The following is an 11604-nucleotide window of genomic DNA, read 5'->3' on the forward strand; positions in this document are numbered from 1 at the left end:
ATTCGGGTGCCCGGAGGTGGACCTCTTCACGCTGGCGTGGTCGAGGCGTCTTACGGTTTACGTGGCACCCTTCCCCTACTGTGAGGCCTTCGGGATCGACGCTTTTCGGCAGGACTGGTTGAGGTGGGGGGTTCCTGTACCTCTTTTCCCTGGTTCAGCTGCTGCTCCAGGTCTTGGCTCGCTTGGAGACTTACCAGGGTCGAGTGGTCCTCTTGGCCCCATGGTGGCCGGCCCAGCCGGGGTTTCAGGCGCTGCTTGCCCGGTGTCCAAACCCGGAGGTTTTTCCGCGGGTCCGCCTCTTTCAGGAGATCGGGCCAGTCCGGTATGTGACTGGTTCGCTCTTTTCCGCGAGTCTTCGCGTTTGGTGTTTTTGACTCGTGTTTATCACCATCTTTATGGTGAGCAGGTTGCTTCCTTGTTGGTTTCTCACCTGCGAGTTTCCTCTTGGCGGCAGTATGAAGTTTCCTGGAAGTCCTTCCGGTTCTTTTTGACCCTTCGTCGTTGTTCCTTGCTTTCGGTTCGGGTGGTGTTGTCCTTTCTCTCTTGGTTGTTTCAGGACCGTCATCTGATGCCTAATACTGTCGCCTCATATCGTGCGACACTGGCGGAGCCGTTGCAGCTTGCTTTCAGTATTGATGTTACTTCTGCGCCGTTTCGCAAGCTGTCTCGGGCATTGTTTCACCTCCGGCCTGCTCATGCGCCGCCTGAGCCGTCCTGGTTCTTGGACAGAGTACTCTTCTATCTTTCCTAACCTCAGTTTGTTGTGGCCCCTTCGGTTCAAGATTGTTTTGCTAAGGCTCTTTTTCTGTTGGCATTAGCCTCTGGGGGTCGTGTGGCAGAGCTTCATGCTCTTCTCCAGCGTAGAGGTTTTTGCTCCTTGGTCGTGGTCTTCGATTTGTTCGTTTGCAGCCGTCTCCCTCTTTTCTGGCGAAGAATGAGACTGCTGCTTTCCGGAGGGGTCCTTGGGTTGTAGATGCTTGGTTTGTCAGGCCGGGGATTCACCATGTGTTGTGTCCGGTTGTGGCCCTCCGCTGTTATCTGCGCGCTACGGCTTCTGTGTCCGGGGACGTGCTTTGGGTTGACCCAGTTTCCCTTCTTCCCTGTTCGCGGGTTCGGGTCTCTCAGGTCGTCCGCAGGGTTATTAAATCCAGCCAGCCTGCGGTCTATCCCCGTGCCCATGACATTCGTAAGTTTGCTGCTCTTGCTGCCGTCTTCGGAAATATGTCTTGAGCTGACATTCGGGCACGGGGGTTTTGCGGTCGAACAGGGTCCTGGCTGCATGCTACCTTGTAAACGTTCCTGGGCCCAGTCGGGCCTGTGTTGCTTTAGGTCGGCGGTTGCTGCCCGTTTTCTCGTCTTCGCGTTGAGGAGTGGAGCACCGACCGCCTCCCGGGTAAGTCCCCTTGGATTTCTTGGTAGTCTTTGGTGAGGTAGCTCCGGGGAGCCGTAGGGGCTCCCCCAGAACACCAGTGTTGAATGTAATGAAACGCCATTTTTTGGGTGAGTCCCAGAGGCTCCTCCGCATCCCTCCCGCCCTCCGATCGGCGGTTTTTCGCGGGTTTTGATATCCAGCCTCTGAACTGGGGCGTGGATCGCCGGCTCAGGGGTCTGGGGCTTCCCCTTTTCCCTACTGGGGAGGGGGGAGCTGTGCAGACATGCGGCGCGGCTCATGTGATGTCATGCTTGTTTGTTCGTTTTCCTTTTTGGGGAGTTCTGTCCACCCGTTTGTCAATTTTCGTTGTTAACCAGAATAGAGGTTTGTTTTGTGGCGCTTACCTTTCTGGGTGCCTGTCCCAGTCGATGGCAGATATAGAATGCTCCAAATCACATGTGCATTTCTATGGGCCATTGCTCCCCGTCCCTCTGTGAGGGGGGCCAGGTTCTGGATTGTGGTTCCTGGTAGGCTGTACTCCACCCACATCGACTGATGCAAAATAGTTAAGATATCCATATCAGCCATGGATAGCTCCGGGGAGCCTCCGGGACTCACCCAGAAAATGGCGTTTCATTATGTTCAACGCTGGTTTTTTGTACTTTAGATAAACACTTTACATTGTTGAATAATATATTTCAAAGAGCACTACAAAAGCCATTACCACATCATGATGCCTTAGGTGGTCCTTATTTTTGTATAGCTTGCACTGCCTGTTGTCACAAGCTGGTTGTGTTAATTATTTATACATGAATGTGCATGGGATCCGTAACAATTTGGATTCTTTCTCTGTTACATAACACTGCTGCAGTTTTATCAATTGCAAAATATTTTTTGTTAATGTTTCTTTGTTTTTGCTTTATGTAGTAGTCAATTTTAGTGTATTATCTCTTTAATAAAGCAGTGCATTTCTATTGACAAAAGTATAGTGTACTCTTAATACAAACTGTGTGTACAATATTGTCTCAAAGTTTGAAATTTCATCCCTATTTCTGTGGGGAGCCCCTTCGACTCCCTGGAGCTATCAGACTGATATGTGATATATTAGTCTAGGGCATCAGTCAGTTGAAGCTCAGCCTACCGGGGACCATGAGCCGGAATCTGGCCTCCCCCTTAGAGAGGAACATAGAGCAATGGCCTATGGAAACCACCATGTGGTTAGAAGCATTCCATGTCTGCCATCGACCGGGGTTAGGCACCCAGAAGGTAGGCATAACAAAACAAACCCCCTTGGTAAGAAATTGCAACCGAAGACCTAACAGAGAGGGACAACTCCCCCAAATTCTAAAGAAACGTCATACACCGCTGCTGCGCCGCTTGTCCGTGCAGCCCTTCCCTCTCTGGGAGGAGGAGGGGGAAGTTCCGGACCCCCCCCCCCCCCCCCCCCCCCCGGTGATGGCTACTCACACCTCCAGTTTGGTGGTTGATGCGATTTGGGGTGGACGTCAACTCTGGCCTCAATTTCTTGGCAGTCTTTGTACCTTTGTGGGGGTTTCTGCTACTTGTGGTGCAGTGGCCAGGTGTAACTACATTGTACTGGGGTAGCATGTGCTTAGGGCTACCTTCCCTAGGTGCCCTGTAAGTATTATCCTTGAGTTCTAGGGTTACCTTCCATAGAGCCTTCGGGATTCCACTTCTGTAAGGTTTCTTGCTGCTCGACATTTACCTCATCCTTGGGGCTAGCTGGGGTTTCGTGGCCTTTGTTTGGCCTTGGGTAGGAAGTGGTGGTGTTGCTGGTTGAGGCGCTAAGTGCTGCGCTGCCTGCTTACCTACGCGGCGGCCGTGTTCCTGTTCCTTCTGGTGGCATTGAACTTTTGTGGGGTTTTCTTTTGTTTTTTTGTTTTCTAATAGCCTTGTTTGGCTATTAGTCCACATAGGGTATATTGGTGGCCCTCCTCTACGCCCCTGTGCTGGTACAAGTCACAGGGGTCTGGTTCTTAGCTCATCCCCACTTGTTAGCTTGTGGGTTTAACCAGCTAGCAGTACAGAACCTTGCCAGGGCTTCCTGTAGATGACATCCCTACGGGCCCCTGAAAACCCTCGTCGGGGCTCAGTTGACCAATGGATGTGTCCTCACACCTCGCCTTGTGTGAGTTTGAAGGTGGTTTTGTGCCCTTGTCAAAGGGTGACAGTCACCATTTTTGCCTCCGGCATGCTGCCTGTTGAGTCAACGATACCCTTGACAATGACACCGAAGTCTTGCGAGACTTGTGCTCTGCTCGTGCTCCAGTTTACTCATTCTATTGTCACAGAGGTTTAGGTACAGGCGGCATCCGCGTTGCATGCCAGGTTTACGTTGTTGCAACGTGTTGGGTTGGTTGCCCGCTCGGATGCCCCAGGGCGTTTTGGTTATAGGGAATCAGACTTGAGGGTGTCAGTCACTTCGACTTTGGTTCAGTCTGCATCCCCTAGTCCTTTCCTGGTTGGCATTGTGTGCCCTTCTCCCTGCTCCAGGCTCCCAAACGTCTGAGGGTTTTGTAGTCGGGGCGGGGTTTTGTCGACGATGAGGCTTGGGCGGCTTTAGGGACTGTCCCATTCGAGTCGGAGACGGAGGCATTCGAGCCCGTTCCTCCTGCCAAGGCTTCTGGCCCCTACCAGCTGACCCCCTTCTTTGCTGCCGAACAGCTGCGTGGCGCAGCAGCTGTGTATTTTGTTTGCTTGTTTCTTTAGAATTTGGGGGCGTTCTGCCTCTCTGTTCGATCTTCGGTTATTTCTTACCAAGTGGGGTCTGTTTTGTTATGCTTACCTTTCTGGGTACCTAACCCCAATCGATGGCAGACAGAATGCTCCCAACACATGGGGGGTTTCTGAAGGCCATTGCTCCCTGGTCCTCTCTGAGCGGGCCAGGTTCTGGCTCATGGTCCCCGATAGGCTGAACTCCAATTGACTGATGCCCCATACTAATACATCTTATCTCAGTTCGATAATTCTAGGGAGCTTCCAGGGCTTACCCAGAAAATGGCATTTTATTACATTCAATGCTGGTTTTTGTGTTTGTATTATAGCAATCAGCCTAACCAATGGTTTGTTTGAATAATGACACACATTTGATCAAAATATTTAGAGACCAATTATTAAGCTTTAAAATTTTATCTTTCCTCAGCATCACAACGTAGTGGTGGTGGTGGCCGAATAATTATCGGAAGTGGAGCCCCTCGTCCCACTGTCATTGGTCGAAAAGACTTGTTCGTAAGATATGGAGAGCAAGAGAAGGCAGCTCTGCAAGAATTTGAATTCCTTGGTGATTTTTCCACCTCTCATTCAGACTTGGGCTCCCAGGACCTAGGTGCTGCTTCTGGCAGAGCAAATAAGATGATAATTGACAGTGAAAGCAACTTGCCGCCACACACGAATATCTCGTCATTGCTTGACACGAGTAGGAGTGCTGGTGCTGTTTTACCTAAAGTAGAAAGTAATTTATTTAGAAAAAACATAAGTACCTTTGAAGAGAAAAGGAGAACTGTGAAAAGTGATATTAGTGGATGCAATCACAGTGGCTGGAGTGATGCCAGTGAACAAGAGGGTGTGGATACTCGGAGTATTGGTAGTGTCAAGAATGCTATACTGCAGCTCAATAAAGTGAATCGTATCTCAGGAATCAAACAACCTGCCACTATGCCTACCATCCCAGCTAGAAGTGCTTCCAATACAAGCAGTACCAGAGCCAATTATCGTAAGTCCAGTTCCCCAGTCAGTACAAACAAACCTCGGGCATGGACCCCTTCTAAAATTAGAGTGAGTGACATCAGTGGAGCTTCAAAGTTTAGTGTTAGACAAGAGAACTCACCATCCAGTAGAACGCCGTCTCCTCAGCTTAATATAATTGACAATAAAAGTATTGCTAATAAATCTCCCAGTGGCTTGCACAGTTGTGTTGAGAGACCAGGCAGCAGTAACACAAAAGCAGGCTCCTCAACGCGTATCCCACGTATCCAAACATCTCTTATGTCTTCCAAAAAATCATCAACCGAGTCTCCTAAATCACAGAAAGGAGATGCTTCCCCTAAAGATTCTTGCTATGAATCCATGAAAACATTTAACCCTCAGTGTGAAAACTCATTACCACCTAAAGGCTTCTCAAGTCGAGTAGTCAAGCCTCCTCCTCGTACACGCCCATCACTTCAGCAGCGACAGCAACAAAATCTTCAACAGCAGCCTAACAAAAGTGGCATTAAGAGTCCTAGATTAGCCAGATTAAAGAAAGCAGCAGACCCATTGGATTCATTTACTGGCAAGTCTTTGTGTGACAGTGGGTCAAGTGAAGGCTCCGAGCGTTGTGGAGGAAGACTTTCTCTCAGTGACTCCTGTGCTGAAAACTTCTCGCCAATTGATAGTGGTGACGAAGTTTTTTATAAAGAGTGCTAGCTAGATTAATAGCTTATGATGAAGACTTGAGTATGTGATGCCAATGTTCTCTGCCAGATATGGTGCTTCATGGATGTTTTAAGGAAGCTCAGATTTTATTATTATTATGTTTGCACTGTGCATGTTGGCTATTTTAAAATTGTGTTACTTTAAGTATGGGGCTATTTATTTCTTTAATTTATTTTTATTGTATTCAAACGTCCATGGATAAGCACATTCCGGATTCCTTTGTGACCATGACAATATTTCCATGTACGGTAACATGCATTAACATTTAAAGCATATAAATGTTGTGTTTATATGTAACAATTGAAGCTGTTGTCTTCCACTGTCTTCTCATACTAATATGCTTAAACTTCCCTGGGCTCAAAGTGGAAGATTTGCTGAAAGCAACGAAGATAGATAAAAGTGGCTTCTCTGATTATATTTTAAATAAGATATAATAGTATGTGAGAGAAATAGGCGAGATGATGTTAAAAGTGTTTACACTTGTGTATCTCAAGAGCTAGAGCATTTGCTAGTCACTATGGAGTAGGGCACCTGTATAGGGTTTAGGAAGATGCACATCTGTGTCTTACATGGATGCATTTATGCAATAATTGACTTAAGTGTTAAATGCATTAAAATACCTTATTTGATCATTTAATCCTCTGATGATAAATGTAAACTACTGCATGGGATATAGGACTGTGTTCTCTTAAGTGACCTCAACTTTTGAACTGCTCTTAGGTTGAGGAAGACACTGGTGCAATCCTTTCCGACGTTACATATGCAAAGTGTAACTTCTTATTTTTAATACACAAAATTTTTTTTGGACAAAAATTGATTGAGTAAAGATAAATATAGTGTATTGATATTGTAAGAAGTGTGTGTTGTATGTGACAAGAAGACCCCCATGTTCTGGAGTGATAGTTATGCTGTATGTTTATAAAGAAGGTTTGAAGCATTACTCCAAAGTGACAAGGTGAAAGTTGGAGTCGAGGCCCAAGTGTGTTCTACCTCTTATTATTATTATGTTCAGCGATGCATCGGCTGCAGTCAAATGCAATATGGTTATGTTTAAGGGTAGTTTGCATAATTTGAAAGTTTTAATTATTTCCTCTTCAGTTTACAAAATGAATGCCAAACTATCATAGTGCAGTGTCCCTGAACACATAAAAATTGGCAATATAGTAGGCAAATTTTCCATATCTATGTAATTTTGGAGTGTTGCATTTAGTATGTCCAAAATTTAGGTTTCATTTTCAAAACATCTTTCCAGATATAATTTGTTTACAAATGTCAAAAGTGTCTGATTAGAGTTTATTTTTTTATAACATAAGCAATAATACAATTTATTAATTGAGAAGAATCTCCAGGTGCAATAGAGTGGGAATTTCCTTTAAAGTGTGCATATACTGTTCAAAGTTATATCTTATATTTTAATGATTTTTTGTTTTATATACGAGTTTAAATGGCCATTTCGTAGACAGTATGTGTTAGAACGTGTATGATATAAGGTAATATAGCACAACTTAATAACACAGGAAATGATATAGATCCAGATATATGCTAATGATATAGATCCAGATATATGCTTTTCATTTTTCATTAATATTTGTATAAATCATTTTTTTACTTCAAATATATTTTTGTGTTCATTTTATATTTAGGCAAAGTGTCACTTCTTTGTTGTGGCTTTTGACAAGAGAAACTCTTGGGTGTAGAGAGAGAGAGAGAGTGCAGGAGGACCAAACTGCAGAAGGTACACACGTCCTGCCTTCCCGTGAGTAGCATACATGTCTGCCACGAGTCATAACCCACGCAGGTACATCTCAAATAAATATAAATATATATATATATATATATATATATATATATATATATATATATATATATATATATATATATATATATATATATATATATATATATATATATATGCGGAAAATCCACAGAGAAATATGAAATGAGGTGAACGTTTTTCAGTCAGTCTGGTGTTGACAAAGGCTTTAACAAAGCCGAAACGTTCACCTCATTTCATATTTCTCTGTGGATTTTCCGCATAAAATGATCAGTGTTTTGTGATCGTCAATTGCATATATATATATATATATATACTGTATATATATATATACTGTATATATATATATACTGTATAAAGTTATGAGACATGCATTTCATATGTAACTGTTGTAAGATAGTATGGTAACTAGTGTATATAGATTTTGTAGTTTCCTAATTCTTGCATCAATATAGTCAACATTTCTGCTCTCTGTGTTTTAATGCCCAATCTGTTTCCTCTTAGAGTAAATGTGTAACTGTTAATATGCGCCAAAGTCTTCCGTGCCAAATACAAATTGATACACTGGACGAAAATACAAGTCGAGTGGTTGTGTATACTACTTGTGTTACTATCAGTACATTAAGTACATATGCTTGAGCCCCTTACTTGCTTTCCGACCGCCCCTCGCCGTCGCCTGTCTCTCAATAGTGACCTCGGTGACTCGGATACTTTTGATATCGTTCGCCTTATGCGTTTTCGTTCTCGTATTGGCATCCTTGGTGATATTTAGCGCCCTCTGATTATTCCGCACATTTGATGGTGCTACACAGCCTTCCCAGTTTGGTGCCTTCTTTTGATAATTACTTACTTGAGCCCCTTAGTCATGTAACTGTTAGTACTTCAGGCAGTGTCGTCTTAATGTATGGGCACACTGATAGGTTACCAAGAGCCCCACAATTCTAGGGGCCCCCATATGTTCATGAAAGGGATTTTGGCAGAAGGGAGGGGGAATTATAGTATGGGTTACCTATGGCTATCATCATGGCAACAGGTCATGGTGTCCATCTGAATCACGAAGTGCATGTTGTGTCAGGAGAAAGTGCCAAGCCATTATGACTATATAGTACTTGAAAGGGACCAGGCCAAGGATTTGGGATGGGACGGGGGGAAAGGAATGATGCCAAACACTTGGACGGTCGAGAATTGAATGTTGACCTGCATGAAGCAAGACTATCTATCGCTCTACCGTCCAGCTCAAGTGGTTGGACAGATTTGGCAGAATGGATAATTATTTGACCTCCAACTGTAAAATGCCTTGGAGTTAATTCCTTTTTAAACTATATTTATTATGTACATAATTTGTGCATGGCTATCTGAGGGCAATCCTGTACTTTAGTGGGCAGGCAGGGCTCATTATCTGGGTTGGGGGCCCCAGTGCAGCTTTCTCTGGGGCTTACAATGCTGTTAAGATGACCCTGACTTAGGGTACGTATTTTTGGTCATGTTACTATCAGTACTTTGTTAAAATAAAGCAAGCAAAGAGTCATCCTAAGTGGAAATTAATCTGACTGGAAAAAAATGTAGTGAATAGAGTACTGCAAGGTTCCATCTTTAGCCAGTCATCTTAGTTCCTACAACAGTGATGTAGATTGTATTACAAACCACATCATCAAATTTGAAGATAATACCAAGATTTATGGTAAAGTAAGAAGCAAAACTGATATTGAGACCTTACAAATGGTTAGAAGGTTTTAAAATGCTTTTCAATACCGAAAACGCAAGAGCTTGCATGTAGGGCAAAGTCTGCACTGCACATCCAAGCTATCATTAACACTGCTAATATGCAGCAGAGTGACGAAGAATCTAGGAGTTAGGATCCACCAGTTACTGAAAGTTGCACAACAAGCAGGAGGTGCAGTAAGACATATAAACAAACCTTAGGAATAGTCAGAAAGAATCTTTTACTTCAAGGAAAAGTGTTTACTCGACAGTAATAGTCTTCGGTGCGCTCACATTTGGGTAACTATCCAAGCGTGCACCTTCTAAGGTACATAACACCTTCTAAGGTACATAACACCTTCTAAGGTACATAACACCTTCTAAGGTACATAACACCTTCTAAGGTACATAACTGCTTTAGATGATTTTCGTGTCAGTGTTGCGGGGTGTGAGACAGCTCTGGGTTGTGAGAGGTGGGGTGAGAGTGGTGGGGTGAGAGAGAGGTGGGGTGAGAGTGGCGGGGTGTGAGAGAGGTGGGGTGAGAGAGTAACCCGTGAGAGTGGCGGGGTGTGAGAGAGGGAGCCGGGTGGACTGCAGTATTGATCAGGTGACCGTGGCGAGTGTGTGTCATCACAGTTCTCTCTCGTCCCTTTGATTATTATAGTGTACATCTAGTGGGTTCCTCCATCACCCACCACCTGCTGGAGGGTTCCTCCATCACCCACCACCTGCTGGAGGGTTCCTCCATCACCCACCACCTGCTGGAGAGTTCCTCCATCACCCACCTCCTGCCGGAGGGTTCCTCCATCACCCACCTCCTGCTGGAGGGTTCCTCCATCACCCACCACCTGCAGGAGGGTTCCTCCATCACCCACCTCCTGCTGGAGGGTTCCTCCATCACCCACCACCTGCTGGAGGGTTCCTCCATCACCCACCTCCTGCCGGAGGGTTCCTCCATCACCCACCTCCTGCTGGAGGGTTCCTCCATCACCCACCTCCTGCCGGAGGGTTCCTCCATCACCCACCACCTGCTGGAGGGTTCCTCCATCACCCACCTCCTGCCGGAGGGTTCCTCCATCACCCACCTCCTGCTGGAGGGTTCCTCCATCACCCACCTCCTGCCGGAGGGTTCCTCCATCACCCACCTCCTGCTGGAGGGTTCCTCCATCACCCACCTCCTGCTGGAGGGTTCCTCCATCACCCACCACCTGCCGGAGGGTTCCTCCATCACCCACCACCTGCAGGAGGGTTCCTCCATCACCCACCACCTGCAGGAGGGTTCCTCCATCACCCACCACCTGCAGGAGGATTCCTTCATCACCACCTCCTGCAGGAGGGTTCCTCCATCACTCACCACCTGCAGGAGGGTTCCTCCATCACCCACCACCTGCAGGAGGGTTCCTCCATCACCCACCACCTGCAGGAGGGTTCCTCCATCACCCACCACCTGCAGGAGGGTTCCTCCATCACCCACCACCTGCAGGAGGGTTCCTCCATCACCCACCACCTGCAGGAGGGTTCCTCCATCACCCACCACCTGCTGGAGGGTTCCTCCATCACCCACCACCTGCAGGAGGATTCCTTCATCACCACCACCTGCTGGAGGGTTCCTCCATCACTCACCACCTGCAGGAGGGTTCCTCCATCACCCACCACCTGCAGGACGGTTCCTCTACCACCCACCACCTGCCGGAGGGTTCCTCCATCACCCACCTCCTGCAGGAGGGTTCCTCCATCACCCACCACCTGTCGGAGGGTTCCTCCATCATAACCAGTGGTTATCTAGTGTCAGTGCCTCTCAAAGGACTCGACAAAAGGACCTAGTAGGTGCCTTACGATAAGGAAGCAACTAAGGCAGATGGTGATGATTGTGTTGTTGTAGTGGAGGTGGGCTGGTGGTGGTGGTGGTTGAACAGCTGGTGGTGGTACTACCACGCCCAGCCTACCACCTTACCTTGAGGTGCTTCCGGGGCTTACTGTCCCCGCGGCCCGGTCGTCGACCAGGCCTTCCTCGCTCTTCTGGTACACGTAAACCACCCAGAACGTGAACAACTAGTTACTTCTCTAGAACAATTATGAAAATGCCAAAATGACGAGTTCCAATCCGAGATCTCGCGGTAATGATTGTAACTAGGGAATAGGCCAAAGGTTATCTTGAGATGATTTCGGGGCTTTTTAGTGTCCCCGCGGCCCGGTCCTCGACCAGGCCTCCACCCCCAGGAAGCAGCCCGTGACAGCTGACTAACACCCAGGTACCTATTTTACTGCTAGGTAACAGGGGCATAAGGTGAAAGAAACTCTGCCCATTGTTTTATAAATTTAT

General features: G+C 46.5%; 1 protein-coding gene across 1 annotated transcript in view; it reads left to right on the forward strand.

Annotated features, from left to right (window-relative positions):
* The window catches only part of LOC123760856 (serine-rich adhesin for platelets), a 312965-nt gene extending 304917 nt beyond the window's left edge, over positions 1-8048 (forward strand). Inside the window, 1 exon segment of the mRNA XM_069329888.1 lies at positions 4883-8048. Coding sequence (XP_069185989.1) covers positions 4883-5797 — 915 coding nt within the window. The 3' untranslated portion in view covers positions 5798-8048.
* Positions 8049-11604: the final 3556 nt, after the last annotated feature.

This window comes from Procambarus clarkii, chromosome 3 (assembly GCF_040958095.1).
Source record: "Procambarus clarkii isolate CNS0578487 chromosome 3, FALCON_Pclarkii_2.0, whole genome shotgun sequence".
In the NCBI taxonomy this organism is placed as follows: Eukaryota; Metazoa; Arthropoda; class Malacostraca; order Decapoda; family Cambaridae; genus Procambarus; species Procambarus clarkii.